At 39.3% G+C, this 20500-nt stretch overlaps 1 protein-coding gene across 7 annotated transcripts in view; it reads right to left on the reverse strand.

Moving 5' to 3' along the window:
• CFAP20DC (CFAP20 domain containing) overlaps positions 1-20500 on the reverse strand; it is a 263548-nt gene that overhangs the window by 114087 nt on the left and 128961 nt on the right. For all 7 annotated transcript variants that reach the window (XM_070738145.1, XM_070738144.1, XM_070738142.1 and 4 more), the window contains 2 exons: positions 13509-13825; positions 9457-9858 (listed from right to left, as the gene is read on the reverse strand). In XM_070738145.1, coding sequence (XP_070594246.1) covers positions 9457-9858; positions 13509-13825 — 719 coding nt within the window. The remainder of the gene's footprint in view (positions 1-9456; positions 9859-13508; positions 13826-20500) is intronic.

Consider the following 20500-nt stretch of genomic DNA (forward strand, 5'->3'; position numbering starts at 1 on the left):
GAACACTTTTCAAAGGTAGCCCCATGTAGAATGACTGCATAATGTGTGTAACACATCTTAAAATAGATTTCCTGGGTAGGTCTCACTGCTGCCTTCAATACTAGTTGCAGTTTTGGAGTTTGCTTCAAGGATAGACGCTTTGCTATATAGGACAACTGCAAGGTGTGATCCACCAATGAGATGCCAAGGTTTCTAAATCCAAGTAGGGCTGTAACATGGTGTACTGAACAAAATATCCTGGCTATGCTGTTTAAACAGATATTGTGACTTCAGGAGGACCCAGAGGTCCCAAATCAACCCCTTCAAGGGTGTGCACCTTGTCTGTAGTAATCAATGGGCCTAACCGTCTATTGAGATTCTCAGGCATCCAGGTCATGGTTGTTTCAAGGGTGCTTTACAAAAGGCAATTGGACTTTTGGGGATTTTGCAAGACGTTTCAGAACTGAAGAAGCTTCTTGAATGAGAAGTGAAGCATTTTCAAGGAAAAAGACTAAGAAAGTCCAGTTGCCTTTTAAAAAGCACTTTTGAGACATCAGGCCTAAACTTAACAGACAACCAAATTTCCATCTTGTTACTTTTGTTTAGAGCCTTCAGGCAATGGTTCAAAGCTTTCACAGAATTACTGGTCCAACCTGGGCTGGTGATGCACAAGGAAATATCATCACTGTGCTCAACCCAAATCAATAGATGAGCCTTCCAGCAGTTCCTTACAGATGTTGGATAGCCTGAAATAATTTTCATCCTTTCTTGCCAAAGACTGAGTGAAGAGCCATGTTTTTGTAGCTCTTCTGAACAAGAACAGAGTGTTGGTCATATGGTTCCTGGGGGGAACCAAGGTTCTATTGTCTAATCCAGTGATGGTGAACCTATGGCACGTGTTCCACTGGTGGCACATGGAGCAATATCTACTGGCACGTGAGCTGTTGCCCTAGTTCAGCTCCAATGTGCATGTGTCGGCCAGCTGATTTTGGCTCTCACTGAGGCTCTCGGGGAGCATTTTTGGCTTCCAAAGGAGACTGGGGAAGAGTGTTTTTACCCTCCCCCAATTCCAGGGAAGCCTGGGGAGAGAGAAACATGGGCCTACAGGGTCCACTAGAAGTTGGGAAACAAGCCTTTTCCGTACTCCAGAGGGCCTCTGGGAGGTGAGGGAAGCTATTTTCGCTCTCTCCAAGCAGTGAGTTTGAGCCGCCCCAAGTTTTCGGAGAAGGACGGCCTACAAATCAAATAAAATAAATAAAATAAAAATAAAATAAATAAAATAAATAAAATTAAATTAAAATAAAATAAAATAAATAAAATAAAATAAAATAAAAATAAAATAAATAAAATAAATAAAATAAATAAAATAAATAAAATAAATAAAATAAATAAAATAAATAAAATAAATAAAATAAATAAAATAAATAAAATAAATAAAATAAATAAAATAAATAAAATAAATAAATTATGGGTATGGGCACTCGCACATGTGCAATACTGTGCACACATTGTCTTTGGGCACCCGAGGGGAAAATGGTTCGCCATCACTGATCTAACCCCTTCTTCCCATCTTTAAACCTGGTTAAAGAGACTCTGGGATAAATGTTGCTTCCTTAGATAGACACTGTTATTAAAGGCTTGGCGATTATTTTAAAGCTGTGCTTTTTAAAGCCAGCATTTCTATTGGAAAGACTTAGTGGGGTCAGTGTTTCAAAGCCAGGAGTTACCTGTACAAATAAAGAGAAAACACCAATTTCTTCCAAATTCAATAGTACCACACTAACAGCAGTTAACTTCTGTACTGTTTACACCACTATTTAAATGAGAATATAGCAATTGCTGTTTTGCAGCTTTAAAAAAGGGCAGTTTCCTTTTAAGAAATTGGTATTTTACCTTAAAAAATATTTTACTTTTTTTTAAAGTAGGTGTGTATTAGGCCATTCTCAGCTTTCAGTGACATGTTTTTGGCAATTCTAATAGATTATTTACAGAAGCTATTTGAATAAAAGTCTTGTTTCTTCTCCAGCGCAACAAAGCAGGTCATTCTGCACATGAATAGAAACACTGTTTGATCTATATAGATTTAGAGTCAATAATGGGGTTGCTTTATATCTTTAAAAAAGAATGAATTGGGAGGGAGGCAAAGAATTTTAAATAAAATTCTTAAGTGTACTCTGTTCTTTAGGAAATCAAATGTGAACTCATATGGTGAGCCCTTTTGTTCCTAAAAATGACAACATGCACTCAACATGTTTAACCACAATATTGAAACTGAAAATAATGCCATGAAAATAGCACATTGGAAAGAATAGAGAAATGTGCCCATTATAGGTTGGCTGGTATGCCCTCTAATGAAATTTGAAGGGCCTGAAAAGTCATTGTGTCGTGGATTTGTAAAGCCAAGAAAAATGGGTTTCATTTTAAAGATCTGCAGATTTCTCTAATGCAGTAATTTTGTTCTGCATTTGCATGAATTCTCTCTCCCCAAATTCTTTAGAATCAGGAGCTTATCTTTACAAAATCTGAACTTCTGATTGTCAATTTCTATAAAACATGGACTTCGTACTTCAACATGTTAAATTTGTAATGGTTCATCAGTTCTGATATTACCATATTCCTTGTACTCAATGCCTTTCATGTATTGTTATGGAGGTAAGAACTGTCAATCAAATTAAGCACTAGGATATCAGCCTTGTCACAGGCAGGTCTGCTCTCAAAGTTGTCATTCTGTCTTTCGTAGGAAACATTTTTAAGGCAGGCATTCCACATTATATGAAGATGGATATAGACAGAGACCTATCATTATTCCCTAAACTTCCAAAGATGCTCAAAGTAAACTAATCCCATGCTACAGAAGAAAACAACCTACACCCCTTTTCTGTAATTGCGATCTAAGAATATTATAAGTATGTAGTGTGTGTTTTGCTGTTTCCCATATATTCTCATAGGAAACAATTCACTTATATTATAATATAATATCCAATAACATTTTTAAGGAAATGTCTTCAATTTCTGAAATGGACAATTTCCTAGAAATGGTACCTAGAAACAAGATTTCTGATCATTCAGAATAGAATAGAATAGAATTTTATTGGCCAAGTGTGATTGGACACACAAGGAATTTGTCTTTGGTGCATGTGCTCTCAGTTTACATAAATGAAAATATACATTTGTCAAGAATCATGAGGTACAACACTTAATGATTGTCATAGGGGTCAAATAAGCAATATTGTAAGCAATATTTATATTTATATTGTATTGCTATCACCTACAAAAAGATATTGACAAAATTGAACGGGTCCAAAGACGGGCTACAAGAATGGTGGAAGGTCTTAAGTATAAAACGTATCAGGAAAGACTTAATGAACTCAATCTGTATAGTCTGGAGGACAGAAGGAAAAGGGGGGACATGATCGAAACATTTAAATATATTAAAGGGTTAAATAAGGTCCAGGAGGGAAGTGTTTTTAATAGGAAAGTGAACACAAGAACAAGGGGACACAATCTGAGGTTAGTTGGGGGAAAGATCAAAAGCAACATGAGAAAATATTATTTTACTGAAAGGGTAGTAGATCCTTGGAACAAACTTCCAGCAGACGTGGTAGATAAATCCACAGTAACTGAATTTAAACATGCCTGGGATAAACATATATCCATCCTAAGATAAAATACAGAAAATAGTATAAGGGCAGACTAGATGGACCATAGGGTCTTTTTCTGCCGTCAGACTTCTATGTTTCTATGTTTCTATGTTGTGAGCCACCCCGAGTCTTCGGAGAGGGGCGGCATACAAATCTAATTAATAATAATAATAACAATAACAATAATAATAATAATAATTTATATTGTAATTCCATATAGCATTCATGATTCTTCTGAACGCAATACTTCAGCTGACAATTAGAAGCTTATGTTTTCTCTTTTTCTCTTATGATAAGAAACATTTTATTAATCTCTTAGACATTCAACAGATAGACAAAACCTGTTATCAAAGATATTTTTTTCCAGTTTAGAGATGCACATAATGACATTTGCATTCTCCCATGTTCAAATGATTTATTCAGATTTCTTTAAATTTAGTTGCATTTGCAGGAAAGTTTAATTACCCAGCTATCTATTTGGTTGCAATATTACCCAGAGGACTACACTTCTTTCTTAATTAAAAAAATATTTGAACTTAATAATAGAGGACTCTATTAAAACATGAATAAAACATTGCAAGTTATACAAGTCCTTAAATTTTACTAAGTAGCGAGCCAGTAAAAATTGTTTGAGCATTTTTGCAAGAGGGGATTAGGAAAGAGTTTTTTCTTTTGAAAGTCTTCGTGTATATGAGCTTTGATGCAAAAGCCAATGATGGAAATATATCTCTCCCTCTCTCTCTCTCATTTACTCTGTCTCTTTCCTCTAATACTAAAAGAGGAGGGAGGTAGTAGAGGAGATATAACAATGCTTGTAAACTGTTTGGAACTGTTTGGTCAATCCTCCAGGCAAGCAGAAACTTATGAATTAAAGAATTCTATTTTTTCTGTCGTTTTTTTTAAAAAAAGAATCTTAATATACTAATAATTACTAACAGGTTCCTTACTGGATTCTGAGGTCTCAAAGCCCATTCATGTTAAAAAGAGGAATTTGTTTTGGCTTCAAAATATGTGGTTAACTTTGATCTAGTCCATTGTAATCATTTGAACCTTTAACAGATCAAGGTATATTTGGATAGGTTGTCCATCTTTCTCAAAAGAGATCCCTAACCAAGACAACTTATAACTTAAAGACAACTTGCCTCACTACAAAAAAGACATCGAAACTCTGGAGAAGGTGCAAAAAAGAGCAACCAAAATGATTAGGGGACTCGAAACCAAGACTTACGAAGAGAGATTGAGAGAACTGGGCATGGACAGCCTAGAAAAAAGAAGGTCTAGAGGGGACATGATAGCAGTTTACAGATACTTGACGGGTTGCCACGGTGAGGAGGGGGTCTCTTTATTCCCCAGGGCACCAGAGGGCCGGACGAGGAACAATGGTTGGAAGCTGACCAAGGAGAGATTCAACCTGGAAATAAGGAAGAACTTCCTGACGGTCAGAGCGATCAACCAATGGAACTGCCTGCCAGGGGAGGTGGTGAACTCCCCAACTCTGGACACCTTCAAGAGGAGATTGGACTTCCATTTGGCTGGGGTGCTGTAGGGTTTCCTGCTCAGGCAGGGGGTTGGACTCGATGACCTAACGGTCCCTTTCAACTCTATTAATAAAATTAAAAAAATAAACTTAGAACTTAGTCACCTTAAACACGACCTAAGCATAGGCCATAAAATCATCTGCTACAACATCCTTCCTGTAAACGTCTACTTCAGCTTCAACCACAACAACACTCGAGCACACCACAGATACAACTTGAAGTAAACTGCTCTAAACTCGACTGCAGGAAATAGGACTTTAGTAACTGATGCATGGAACTTTAGTGGATGCATGGAACTCACTACCAGACTCTGTAATATCATCACCCAACCCCCAAAACTTCACTGCCTTGACTTGTCAGCACCAAAGATATGGATGGAATGTATATATAACCAGATAGAAACGAGTCAGGAAAGTAGAATGTGAAGAAGTGAATAAACTAACACTTACAATTAAGGAAAAGAAAGAAACTGAATATTTTTTTGACTTGGGACTTATTCTATCAATGGCTAGCTGACAAAAAAAGGAGCTAGAAATATATGGAAGGATCAGAAATATGAGGAAGATATTTTAACTTGGTCAAACAAATATTATTATTATTATTGCTTTTAATATTAATATAATTGATATTAATGCAATGAATATTGTTATAAACATTTTGATTATTATTTCCTAAAATGATTTCTATCCAGACAACATACTGTTCAACTGAAATTGGAATTTTTGTACGCTGTAAAATAAAATAAAAAATTATTTAAAAAAGAAAAAGAAATGGAACAGGAAAGATATAGCCAGAAAGAAATGGAACAGGAAGGTCAGGAACTATTGTAATGGTACTGTATGTTCTGATAGTTTGTATTATCAGATTCAGAACGCAAACCATTTAAAAATTCTGTAAAGTTCCCGGTCATGGCAGACTATTTAACCTATCACTTGAAAAGGCAAATCTAGATATCAGATAAGAAAAATGTAAAATAGTGAATTACTGTAAATTCTTCATGGCAGCTGTAAGACTATATCAATGAATCAGAATAGAGTTGGAAGGGGCCTTGGAGGTCCAGCTCCTTGCTCAAGCAGGAGATTCTATACCATTTTAGATTAGTGACTGTCCAGTTTTGAAGCACCTATAACTTCTGAAGGCAAGCTGTTCCACTGGTTAATTGTCTTCACTGTTAGGAAGTTTCTCCTTCATTCCAGATTGCTTTTCTCCTTGATTAGTTTCCATCAATTGTTTCCATCAGAAACACCAATTGTTTCTTGTGTTGCCTTCTGGTGCTTTGGAAAATAAGTTGACCCCCTCTTCTTTGTGGAAGTATTCAAATACTGGAATACTGCTATCATGTCACCCCTAGACCTTCTTTTCTCTAGATTGCCCAAGCCCAATTCCCGCAAACGTTCTTCATATACTTTTGTTTGCAGGTGCTTAGTCAGCTTAGTTGTTCTTTCCAATGTGCACTTTTTCCAAAGTCTCAACAACTATCTTGTAATGTGGTGACCAAAACCAGATGCAGTATTCCAGGTATGGTCTTTCTAAGGATTTATAAAGTGGTACCACTACTTCAAGTGATTTTGATTCTATGTCTCTGTTTATACAACCAAGGATTGTATTAGCGTTTTTTGGCTGATATATGGTGGGTAATAAAACCAGGAGAATAGGAATTAAACTGATGGACATGAATACAAGCCCGCATTCAAACGGCTTGGGGATTTGGATTATGACATTTTCTGTTATCCTTCAAGCATTTCATTTTCTATTTGGTGGTGGTGGTGGTGTGTGTGTGTGTGTGTGTGTGTGTGTGTGTGCAATGATGTTCTAAATTGAAGAGGGGAATGATCGTCATCCACAGATTACTACTGAAATTCTCTCAATTTTCCTTTCCTTTAAAATGCCTTGGTAATGTACCAACCTCAGTAGTTTGCTCTTAAAATTACAATAGCCTTGCCTTTTATCCTGTGTAGACATTTGAACCATTGCTTGATAATGAAATTTAATTCTCTCTCTCTCTCTTCCCTTCAAGAAATCCAGTTTGTTAGTGATTAGAAGAGAAATTAAATCCTGACTTAAAAAATCAGGACAAAAGAGCTGAAACTCAACCAGACTTTGGGGATTATCCATGCCCAGTAGGTGTGCTTTCCCTACTTGAGAAGTCTAAAGAGCTATCCATCATAACATAGGAGAGAAAGGCTTGTGAAAGCTGCTGAAAAAGGGTATGTTTAGCATACTCGTCCTGGTCTTTCCTCTTTCTTTTGCTCAAAAGAGAAAACGTTCAAAAAAAGATTTAAATATTTCACATAATGGACAACCATCCATGGGGCTGGTATTTTGCTCACTTCTTTGTGTTCTGCCGGCGTGTGCCAACCGCCCTTAATTACAGGGTAATTAGTCCAAGCAGACACACACACGATTGAATGCAAAATAAATGTTCTTTATCAACAGAAGAGAAGAAAAAAACTCCCTTTTAACTTCAAAGGGATTTCTTGTACAAACAAGGCACAGTTTAAATGCAATCCAATTTCTAACCCAGTAACTGGGAAATTGAGTCCACTAATGTTCTCCAAACAGTGATAACCACTCACAATGAAGTATAATTCAGAGTCCAGGAATTCCACACACAGTCTTGAATGCAAACAAGAAACAACAATTCACGGTCTTGCCGAAACTACAATCAGATAATCTTCCACAACGGCCAAGCCAGCAGGTTGCTCTTTTATCAGCAGCTTTAATTACTGGAGCCCCACCCAAACACAGGTGGCCTCTCTTATCTCCTGTAATATTTCTTAAGTTGTTCTCTCTTATGCATAACTCGACGCATGCGTGGATCTGTCATACATTCCTGATCTGAATCCAGCGAAGATAAAGATGATTGATCTCCTCCTGAGTTGTCTGCCAAACCCCCCTCTTCCACGTCACCCACACTTCCTTCGTCAGAGGATACTTCACTGGCAGACTCTGTCGGGAGCAAAACAGGCCTGTGGCATGTGGATGTTTCCCCCACATCCACCTCCACATTCCTTGGGGCAGGAGCTGGGCCAGATCTAACCACAACGCTTTGTATAGATTATTAACAAGTAGAAGTTGTTTGAAAAATGCTATTCATTTCTGAGAGCCTCATAAGAGAAAAAAAATGCTATGAGCCAGCAGTGGAATTCCTTGCCCATTTTAAAATTCGTGTGGTTGCTAGATTTGCATTGTAGCAGACAGTCACTTATTTCCAGTCTCTAATGGCTTAACTGAAAAATATGCAATCATGCTTGCAGGGCAGACAGCCCCAAGTGCTATAAACACAAAAAACAAATCTGGTATTTCAGAGAGGCAATCAACCTGTCAAATTCCATGCCTACTACTATTCTAGCAAGTGGGGGAAATTTTTCTTGTTATGTAGAATTCAGCCAGAGAACAAATAGATTTACAAAATCTCTTCCAAGGAACATTACTATGGCATGTAATTATTGACCTGATATCCCAGTTCCGTAAGTACTAAATATTGATCTCTAGGGATTTCAATTAAAAAGAAAAATAAATGAAATAGATTGGGTGTGTGTGGAGAAATGTCCTACATCACACTAAAGTGGTATCTTTCCCATCATTTATATTATATTAACCCAATAGATAGCCAGAGGAAATCCATAAGCAGGATACAAGTGTGGAAACATCGTTCATCATAAAAATGAACCAAAATTCTTCAGTGCCTGCAATTGTTCCAAGAAATATCTTTTCCTTAAAACTGGTTAATAAGAATTCATTAATTTTTCTGCCCCCTTCTTTCACTCATTAATTTAAGAAATGCCAAATTACCATCGGACAGATTGGAAATAAGTTATTTTTGTAGAAAATGTTTCATTATCCCAACCAAGGCTTTGTCAGCCTCTGACAAATCCTGGCATACAAACCATGGCAGATAAATAAGTATAAAGTTTGATTTTCATTAAAAATAAAAGTTTTGATATTTGCCTCTCTTTGCTATTAAAAACATATTTTCTATCCAAGGTCTATTTATTTACATTTATCTTCCAGCAGATTTTGTATGCCTGGGAGACTATGTACTTACATCGCTAACTATTCTTGAGCCTAATTAGTAGTCCTATTTTGCCCTGAATGTATCTTGTCTTTTCTAAAATTTATAATTAATTAATCTTTGTATCATGGATCAATCTGGCAGTTTTCCTCCTCTTCCATATGATTGATCTTTGCTTTATCCCATGGTAACACTTTCTAAAATGCTAATGTTATTAGCAGATGCAAAGATGCAAAAGCTTAAATATCCTTTTTATTCCGAAAAGATTTATAAGAATACTTACAGGAATTTGGGCTATTGGATTTGAGTCCTGCTGTTGGATTTCTTTTAGGGATTTTCTACTTATGGAACTTCTTGATGCACTGATGGAGAAACTTTTTGAGACCCTAGATATTTCCTTACAGGGTTCAGATAGATTTCCGATCGGGGATAAACAAGAAGTAGGCAATAAGCTCCTTTGAACATTGTTTGCTTTGTCCATTATCACAATGGAATCTTCAGTACACTGGGGTGATATTTCTTCTTGGGTCTTTTTTGTACCGAAGTTGTATGTCTTGCTTTCAGGACTCTTGGGTGCCATTTTGGGAAGGACCTCCTTGGATATTATTGGCTCAGGTAATCCTGATAATACATAGTTATTTGGAAGATTCTGAGTCTCTTGCGTGAGGTCCATGTAACTATCATCCTAGAATAGGAAAATAAGACAAGTTGAATTATTTCAAACACTGCTCATTACCATAAGTTTTCCTGCCTCCCCAGAATATTAGAAAAACTACAATCCTTCTTCTCTTGCCTGAGAAATAATTTTTACATTGATATTGTCTGGAAGGGGGAAAAAGGGATATTTATGAAAAATAAAGCAAACACAACTAATATTTTTAAATTATGAACATTCAGCCTGAAAACAATTATGATCTGAAGGTCTATTTCTATCTTATTCCAGCCTTATTTCTATTGCAGGAATTGTTACACAATTATTTCAAAATAAAAACTGCTGTTATGCTAAAACAAAAACTGTTCTGTGACTGAAATATTCTGAATAACAAAGGAAAGTATTTCTTGTTAACTAAAGGATATTTATAAAAGCAAAATGATTAGAATAGGAAAAGTCTTGGAAGAAATCTTTTCTATTTCCAATTATATTATTTAGATTATCATCTCAGTTTAATAAACTTTGGTTGTGCTAGAAGCTCCTTCTTACAAAGTGAAAACCAAACCAGGAAGCTTTTAGTAAACTATGCATAAGTATAGTCTAATTTACTTTTTTTTCAACTCAGCGAATAATCCAATTCTTAAACAATTGTTAACCATGTTTTATTTATATGTGAAGCAGGCCATTAGTTTTGGTCAATTCACCATGGTTAAAGCCAGCATTCTTTAATGTGGTATTGAATTCAACCAATTATCCTTTTCCTCTAACCCAGGCAACCAACAGAAAGCCTTTTCTAAATTTTTAATGATTCAGAAAAACAAGGAAAGTACAGTATTTTTTTCATTAAATTTAATTTCATAGTTGCTCAGTATTGTTTCAAAACAAGACAGACAGCAAATAAAGTTAATAAATAACAAAAAATTCCTACTTTATTTACTAAACTGAAGAGATTTAGGATTGATAAAATACTTCATTTATGTCTCATTTTATTAATAATGGCCAAATTCTTCTATTTAATTATTAATACAGTGATCCCTCGATTAGCACGGTCTCGATTAGTGCGAAACGCTACAACACGGTTTTTCACAAAATATTAATTAAAAAATACTCCACGGTTTTTTTTGCTATACCACGGTTTTCCCCACCCGATGACGTCATACGTCATCACCAAGAGTCACTTCTCTGTCTCTTTCTCTTTCTTTCCTGTCATTCTCTGCTTCAATCATTTTCTCATTTCTCTTTTTTTCTCCCCTTTTTTCTATCATTTCTCTCTCTCTTTCTTCCTCTCTCACACTCTCTTCCTCCCTCTCTCATCTCTTTCTTTCCTTCTCTCTCTTTCCTTCTCTCTCCCCCCCTCCACTTGCCCACGAGAAGAAAAAAAGCAACCTCTGCCGGGCAGCTCCCCTTGTGCCCCCGCTTTGTGCCTGCCTCTTGTCCCTCTCTTTTGGGGATTTTTTTTTCTTTTCTGTCTGAGTGCGTCTGTGTGAGCGCAAGAGAGGGAGTGCATGTATGTGTGTGTGTGTCTGTTGCGGCTTGGGCTGGTCGGCCTCGGAGGCGGGAGAAAGCGAAGAGGTAGCAAGCGGGGAACCCGGCGGGGTGGATGGCGGCGGCGGCGTGTGTGTGTGTGGTGGCCGCCTTCAGCTTGGGGTCGCCGCCGGCGTGCTCGAAGGACGCGCCGCCGCCCGCCTTGGAGCCCTCGAAAGCCTCGTCGTCTTCTGTGCTCTGCTCGCCGCTGCTCTCCAAGCGGGGCGCAGCGGCTGGGAGCGCGTGTCTTTTCTCCCCTGCGTGGATCCTGGCTAGCCGTCGCGCCTCTCTTGAAGATGGGGAGCCTGGCGACGCGCTGTTTTCCCCCACCGAGGACAATCGGGGTAAACTCTTTTGGTTGGGAACCAACCGGCCCGGTGCTCTTTTGGCTCTCTTGGGGTTTCCCCTTTGCCTGGGCAGCAGGAAGACCCAGGGAAGGTTCCTTTGGCCGCCCAACAGCTGATCTGCTCCGCAGCGCGGCAGCAGCGAGGAGCCGAAGATGGGGTTTCCCCTTTGCCTGGGCAACGGGGAAACTCCATCTTCGGCTCCTCGCTGCTTCCGCGCTGCGGAGCAGATCAGCTGTTGGGCGGCCAAAGGAACCTTCCCTGGGTCTTCCCCGCTGCCCACACGCAAACTCCACCATCTGCGCATGTGCGGCCATGGAAAAAAAAGGGCGCGCATGCGCAGATGGTGTTTTTACTTCCGCACCACTATAACATGGAAAATCGATTAGCGCGGGAGGTCTTGGAACGTAACCCCCGCACTAATCGAGGGATCACTGTATATTGAAATAAAGAGATTTTCAGCTTTTTTAAACTGAAGGGTAAAAAAATAGTAATTATCATTATTTGTCTTCAAGTAATTTTATAGACTCCTAGTGATTAGATATACAGTGGTACCTCATCTTACGAACGCCTCTTCTAACGAACTTTTCAAGATACGAACCCGGTGTTTAAGATTTTTTTGCCTCTTCTTCCGAACTATTTTCATCTTACGAACCCAAGCAGCTGCTGCCGAGATGAAGGGGTTTCTTTTTCCCCCCTTTTTTGAAGAAAGAAAAGGGAGGGGCTGCTTGGAGTAGGAAACATTTTGCAGAGAACAACGTGCTTGCAAAGGAACTGAAAGGGTGACTTTTTAAGAAAGAAAAGGGAGGAGGGAGGGGCAGCTTGGGGGAGGAAAAGTTTTGTAGAGAACAACGTGCTTGCAAAGGAACTGAAACAGTATCTTTTGAAGAAAGAAAAGGGAAGGGCACCCCCCTTGCCTTTCTTCTTTCCCACTCACCCTTTAGCCTAGCCTTGCTTCTTCCACCCGCCCCCTTTAGCTGCTCCTCCCTGCCCTCTGTTCGCCTCCCTTCTAAAGTTTGGGATTTTCCTGAAGGATTTGCACGCATTATTTGCTTTTACATTGATTCCTATGGGAAACATTGTTTCATCTTACGAGCTTTTCACCTTACGAACCTCCTCCTGGAACCAATTAAGTTCGTATGATGAGGTACCACTGTATTTTCTCTATGATGATGTTTCACTAATTCTTTCTTCCAACGGTATGACTGGTTGTTCTGTCTGCTGTTGTTATTTTGTTTGTTTTTACGTTTAATTTTAGTCCCCTTCTTTTCCCACTGTGTTTTTCAACATGTAGTATTAAGCCTTGCATATTCTTTGCATTTTTGGCTATCAAGGTAGTATCATCAGCATAGTGGGTTGTTGATGTTTTTTCCTTCAATCATGCTCATCTTCTTTCTACCCAATGTCCCTTAATATACATTGCTCATATGCAACTAAGTTTTTTTTTCTAGACTGCTTTCTCTTTCCAAAATTTCAAATTCAAATATGATACTTTTTTCTTCAGGTTGTGTTCCAAAACAAAACAGCCCTTTGAGGTAAGACGGGCTAAGAGACTGGCCCAAAACTTTCCAGTTTGCCTTCCAAAACTAATTGTAGACAAGGGCCTTGGTTGCCCTGAATCATGCTCTCTGGCCTATCCACTACAAAATAATAACTTTTCTCATTGACAATTCAACTTTCTTCTGAAGACTTTTTTGTAGCTCTATCATACATACACACGCATCACTTTTTAACACATATCCACACATGAATCCCAGGTGTATTGCCAGTGGGAATACAGCAAAATAAAGCAAGCCTTTAAACCCATCACATTACCTCTCCATTGCTCTCATTTCCATAAAAGTCATCTTCCATTTGAGCTCCTCGCCAGTCCTTGCTAATTTCTTCCTTCAAATCCAAAGAAAATGTGCAATCTTCTGAAGAAAGACTCAAAGGATTCCCATGAGGCGCTGATCTAGGCTTTGAAGAGTAGGTGAAAATATCCTCAGGGACTTCAGATGCCTCTTTGCTTTCATATGTCTGGTCGTCACTTGGGGAAGAGCCTGAAACATCATGGGATGTTTCATAGGCTATCGGCAGAAGACTGCTGGACTCAAACGGAGAGTTTTCTTTGTCAGGAAATATCCATTCATCTGCAAACATGAAAAGTTGAACAATGCATATTAATGATTTCTGTATATCTCTCCAGGAAAAGGCAACAATTCATACTGTAATATGAGGTAGGTAGAAATGATTAACCCCCCCCCCCCCCCACAAATATTTTAAAAATTGTAGTAATTCATGTGTTGGACAAGGAATGGAGACTTTCAGGTTCAAATCCACCATTAACTATGGAATTCACTGGGAGAGCTTGGGGAAATCAGTACGTTTGTTACAGTTTTCATTTTACAGAATACATTTATTTGTTTGTTCATTTATTCATTCAGCCACCCATCCACAAGACAAGTAAGATTGCTCAACTGAAACGATATGACTTTGGTTGAAGGACAGCAGAAACTTTAACCTTAGACTGTCTAGTCCAGTGTTTCCCAACCTTGGCAACTTGAAGATATCTGGACTTCAACTCCCAGAATTCCCCAGCCAGCATTCACTGGCTGGGGAATTCTGGGAGTTGAAGTCCAGATATCTTCAAGTTGCCAAGGTTGGGAAACACTGGTCTAGTCGACCTCATCCCATTCCTAAGAGGTCTGTAAGGGGCGTGCATAAGTGCACCATCGGGCCTACCATCCCTGTCCTACTGTCCAAATTTACCTATACCTGCTTGCTTTTGTTTAGGTTTATACCATACCTATTATATTGTACACGTTTTGACAAATAAATAAATAAATAAAATCAAACAATAAATCAAGCGCACTCCCAGCATTTAATGTTAAAAAACATTGGTATAATAATAGAGGGGAAAAAATCATTCTTAGAAATGATTCAAGTTTGTTCCTATCTGTTTAATCATATCCCTTCATCTATACATCCCCACTGTATTCTGTTTCTTAGTTATGCTGGAATGTGACTGAATAATTATCATCACATTTCTTAAAACAGTGAGTGTTACCCTTCTTCTCCAAAGAGGATTTCTTAAATATTCCGTCTTTTATTTTCAGCTCATGTTTAATTTATACTTGAATCTCAACTCTATAGCTCTGGGCTGGGGTGGGGAACATGAATATATCCAATTTACCAGTTTCCCTTGTGATCAGGCAATACTAATCTTTTTTTATTTTAGAACAAACAAAAAGCCACTGATATGGATTTAAATAATGGCTGCCAGATCAGCCAGAAGCAAATTTTTAACCCTTTCAGTACTAAATTATATTTTGTTGTTTGAAAATGATGCTAGGGAAAACAACAACATGATTAAGGGAAATAACATCAAGGTCTGCTCAAATATGCATCATTTAATTATTTTCATTGAAGGTAATACCATATACCTTGGTTGTTAGAAGCCAGAACACCTTCATAAACCAATAATATCACCAAATAATTTTTTTAAAGTCTCAAGTTTAGCCAATTTCATTATTAACAGAAAACAAGTATGAAAAGTATAGAAGTGTTATATATTTATTTACTTATTTATTTATTTTATTTATTTATTAGATTTGTATGCCGCCCCTCTCCGTAGACTCGAGGCGGCTCACAGCAATAATAAACAATATATAACAAATCTAATAATTTAAAAGAAACACTAAAAGCTCCATTATTAAAAGCAAACATACACACAAGCATACCATACATAGAAACATAGAAACATAGAAGTTTGACGGCAGAAAAAGACCTCATGGTCCATCTAGTCTGCCCTTATACTATTTTCTGTATTTTATCTTAGGATGGATATATGTTTATCCCAGGCATGTTTAAATTCAGTTACTGTGGATTTATCTACCACATCTGCTGGAAGTTTGTTCCAAGGATCTACTACTCTTTCAGTAAAATAATATTTTCTCATGTTGCTTTTGATCTTTCCCCCAACTAACTTCAGATTGTGTCCCCTTGTTCTTGTGTTCACTTTCCTATTAAAAACACTTCCCTCCTGAACCTTATTTAACCCTTTAATATATTTAAATGTTTCGATCATGTCCCCCCTTTTCCTTCTGTCCTCCAGACTATACAGATTGAGTTCATTAAGTCTTTCCTGATACGTTTTATGCTTAAGACCTTCCACCATTCTTGTAGCCCGTCTTTGGACCCGTTCAATTTTGTCAATATATTTTTGTAGGTGAGGTCTCCAGAACTGAACACAGTATTCCAAATGTGGTCTCACCAGCATTCTATATAGTGGGATCATAATCTCCCTCTTCCTGCTTGTTATACCTCTAGCTATGCAGCCAAGCATCCTACTTGCTTTCCCTACCGCCTGACTGCACTGTTCACCCATTTTGAGACTGTCAGAAATCACTACCCCTAAATCCTTTTCTTTTGAAGTATTTGCCAACACTGAACTGCCAATACAATACTCAGATTGAGGATTCCTTTTCCCCAAGTGCATTATTTTACATTTGGAAACATTAAACTGCAGTTTCCATTGCTTAGACCATTTATCTAGTAAAGCTAAATCATTTACCATATTACAGACGCCTCCAGGAATATCAACCCTATTGCACACTTTAGAGTCATCGGCAAATAGGCAAACCTTCCCTACCAAACCTTCCCCTATGTCACTCACAAATATATTAAAAAGAATAGGACCCAGAACAGATCCTTGTGGCACACCGCTTGTAACCTGACTCTGCTCAGAATACTCGCCATTAACAATAACTCTCTGATGTCTACGCTTCAGCCAGCTGCAAATCCATTGAACTATCCAGGGATTAAGTCCAATCTTCACTAATTTATCTATCAGCTCTTTATGTGGAACCGTATCAAAGGCTTTGCTGAAGTCCAGGTAGGCAATATCCACGGCACCACCTTCATCCAACACCTTTGTGACATAGTCAAAGAAATCAATTAGATTAGTCTGACATGATTTGCCTTCAGTAAAGCCATGCTGATTTGGGTCTAATAAGTTATTGTTTTTTAGATGCTGATTTATCCTCTTTTTGAGTAGAGTCTCCATCATTTTAACTACAACTGATGTCAAGCTAACTGGCCTGTAGTTACCAGCTTCTTCTCTACTGCCCTTCTTGTGAATAGGCACAACACTGGCCATTCTCCAATCCTCAGGAACTTCTCCTGTTAACAAGGATTGGTTAAACAAATCAGTCAGGGGGGTAGTAATGACAGATCTGAGTTCTTTAAGAACTCTGGGGTGGATGCCATCTGGACCCATTGCCTTATTTATCTTTAATCGTTCAAGTTCTTCTAAGACATCGGCTTCTAAAATCACTGGAGCTGAATCCGTACAGCTGGAAGCAATACATAACTGTATAGGCCCGGGGGAGATGTTTCAATTCCCCCATGCCTGACGGCAAAGGTGGGTTTTAAGGAGTTTACGAAAGGCGAGGAGGGTGGGGGCAGTTCTAATCTCTGGGGGGAGCTGGTTCCAGAGGGTCGGGGCCGCCACAGAGAAGGCTCTTCCCCTGGGTCCCGCCAAATGGCGTTGTTTAGTTGACAGGACCCGGAGAAGGCCAACTCTGTGGGACCTAATCGGTTGCTGGGATTCGTGCGGCAGAAGGCGGTCCCGGAGATATTCTGGCCCGATGCCATGAAGGGCTTTATAGGTCATAACCAACACTTTGAATTGTGACCGGAAACTGATCGGCAACCAATGCAGACTGCGGAGTGTTGGTGTAACATGGGCATACCTAGGGAAGCCCATGACTGCTCTCGCAGCTGCATTCTGCACGATCTGAAGTTTCCGAACACTTTTCAAAGGTAGCCCCATGTAGAGAGCGTTACAGTAGTTGAACCTCGAGGTGATGAGGGCATGAGTGACTGTGAGCAGTGAGTCCCGGTCCAAATAGGGCCGCAACTGGTGCACCAGGCGAACCTGGGCAAACGCCCCCCTCGCCACAGCTGAAAGATGGTTCTCTAATGCAGTGTTTTTCAACCAGTGTGCCGTGGCACACTAGTGTGCCGTGAGACATGGTCAGGTGTGCCGCGAAGCTCAGAGAAAGAAAACAAGAGAGAAAGAAAGAGAGAGAGAGAAAGAGAAAGCAAGCAAGAGAGAAAGAAAACAAGAGAGAAAGCAAGCAAGAGAGAGAAAGAAAGAAAAAGAAAGAGGGAGGGAAGGTGGGAGAGAGAAAGACATAGAGGGAGGTAGGGAGGTAGAGAGAAAGAGCAAAAAAGAGGAAAGAAGGAAGAGAGAAAGAAAGAGGGATGGAGAGAGAGAAAAAAGAGGAAGGGAGAGAAAGAGGGAGAGAGAAATAGAGCAAAAGGGAGGAATAGAGAGAATTTTTTTGTCCAATATTTTTTTAGCTGCCCCCCCCCACTCAATGTTCCCCATGGTTTTGTAAATGTAAAAAATGTGCCGCAGCTCAAAAAAGGTTGAAAATCACTGCTCTAATGTATGTAAACAAAAAAGATAAAGGAGTCCCTGTGAATGTTATTCCGCTAATCATTGCCAACTATAGGGGGCAGTATTCAATTCCATTTCAAGGCCATTGAGACAGCATTGTCCAAAGATGTTTCTGTATCCATGTGGCCAGCATGACATTGTGCAGCACTGTGACCTTGCCACCAAAGTGGTATCTATTTATCTACTTGCATTTGCATACTTTTGTACTGCTAGGTTGGCAGGGGCTGGGATGAGGTCAGGAGCTCATCCTGTCATATAGTGCTCAGATCTCTAACCACGGCTATCAGCTTTCCAGCTGACAAGCCTAGCATCTTAACCGCTGAGCCATCGCCACCCATGTACACACATATATCTAATATAACTACAGTGGTACCTCTACTTATGAACTTAATTCATTCCGTGACCAGGTCCTTAAGTAGAAAAGTTTGTAAGAAGAAGCAATTTTTCCTATAGGAATCAATGTAAAAGCAAATAATGTGTGAGACTGGGGAAACCACAGGGAGGGTTGAGGACCTGTTTCCTCCCAGGAGATTCCTAGAGAAGCCCCACAGAGGCTTCTCCCTGCCTTTTCTGGCCCTGCTTCCTCCCAGGAGATTCCTAGAGAGGCCCCACGGAGGCTTCTCCCTGCCTTTTCCAGTTACAGTTTCGGAGGCTCGGGTTTGTAAGTGGAAAATAGTTCTTGAGAAGAGGCAAAAAAATCTTGAACACCCGGTTCTTATCTAGAAAAGTTTGTAAGTAGAGGTGTTTGTAGGTAGAGATACCACTGTATTTTCAATTTCTGGCTGAATTTTGTTGTTCTTTTGCTTCCGACTCTTCATGACCTGATGGCCATCACCTTGATAGCATTTTCAGAAACTATTTTTGTAAATTCTTATGTTTTCTTCATCAATAATCCAGCCACTTCTGTCTTCTGTCCCTTTTTAATTGTCATTTATTTTTCCATACATCAAAGTCTTTTCTCAAGTTTCTTTCTTCATCCTGGGTGCCCATAATATATAAATTAGTGTTTCAATATTAGAGCTTCCAGTGAGCATTATGACTTTCGTTTGTACAGTATTGAATAATTTGTTCCTTTTGCCTTCCAAAGTATTTTCAACTGTCGTCTCTAGCACCACCATTTAGCAACACAAATTTCCCACGTTTAAATGGAGGTTCCACTTTCATATTGTTCTGGTTTCTGGTAGAAATTTAGCAATTACAAATAACTTTTATTAAATGCATTATTTCATGAATAAAGAAACTCCATTTATTTCTCTGCTCTCCTGTAATTCAAACACATTCCATACAGCACTCGGTCCGTTATCTCTCTCTTAGCTGCATTTCTCACATTCCTTCTTCTGCTTCACTTAAACAATATTTATTTTCCTAACAGCATAACTTTGAAAAACAGTAGCACTGACTGATAACAATACAAAATAGTTTGGCTTACTTTAGCGTGGCAAAAACACATCCATTTTTCCTTTCGGCAACGTTGAAACTCTACCCTTCTTCTCCACTGACCCCATGACGTGCCAAATATATCACTACAATATTTAACCCATTCCTCTCCTTAATATCTTCTTCCAGACCTCTGCTCTCTACGTTTTTGGGCCCTTCTGAATTTAGGGTTAACCCAGCAAGCATCTGATTCTCCCTCACTAGATCCTGAACTCATAGCCCCATCCTGTGGCTGGCCTCCCACCTGTTCTACTACCTGTTACCCTGGGCCCCCCACTAATTCATAAACACTATCTGAATCCGAGTCCTCAATATCTTCATCATCCTCCAACTGATCAGGAGAATGTACAACACATGTTACTATACTACATCTTGGAAAACCTTGGCCTAGATCAGTGATGGCGAACCTATGGCACGGGTGCCACAGGTGGCACGCGGAGGCATATCTACCGGCATGCAAGCCGTTGCCCCAGCTTAGCTCCAGCACACATTGCGCACTAGGCATCTTATTTTTAGCTCACACAGAGGCTCTGGGAGGGCATTTTTGGCTTCCAGAAGGCCTCCAAGGGGATGGTGGAGGGCTTTTTTGCCCTCCCCAAACTCCAGGGAAGACCCTGGTGCCTGGGGAGGGTGAAAAATGGGCCTAGTGGGCCCACCAGAAGTTGGGAAAAGGGCTGTTTCTTTCCTTCACAGGGCCTCTGTGGGGGCAGGGGAGGTAATTTTCGCCCTCTACAGGCATTGAATTATGGGTGTGGGCACTCGCGCAGGTGCGATAGTGTGTGCGCATGCGCTTTTGGCACCCAAGGGAAAAAAGGTTCACCATCACTGGCCTAGATAATAGGTACCTTTGTCATTGTGCTATCTCTGCCCTTTAATATTTTCTTTAGATTTGCCAAAGTCTGTCTCTCAAGTAGGGTCATGT

Source organism: Erythrolamprus reginae, chromosome 2 (assembly GCF_031021105.1).
Source record: "Erythrolamprus reginae isolate rEryReg1 chromosome 2, rEryReg1.hap1, whole genome shotgun sequence".
Taxonomy (NCBI): domain Eukaryota; kingdom Metazoa; phylum Chordata; class Lepidosauria; order Squamata; family Dipsadidae; genus Erythrolamprus; species Erythrolamprus reginae.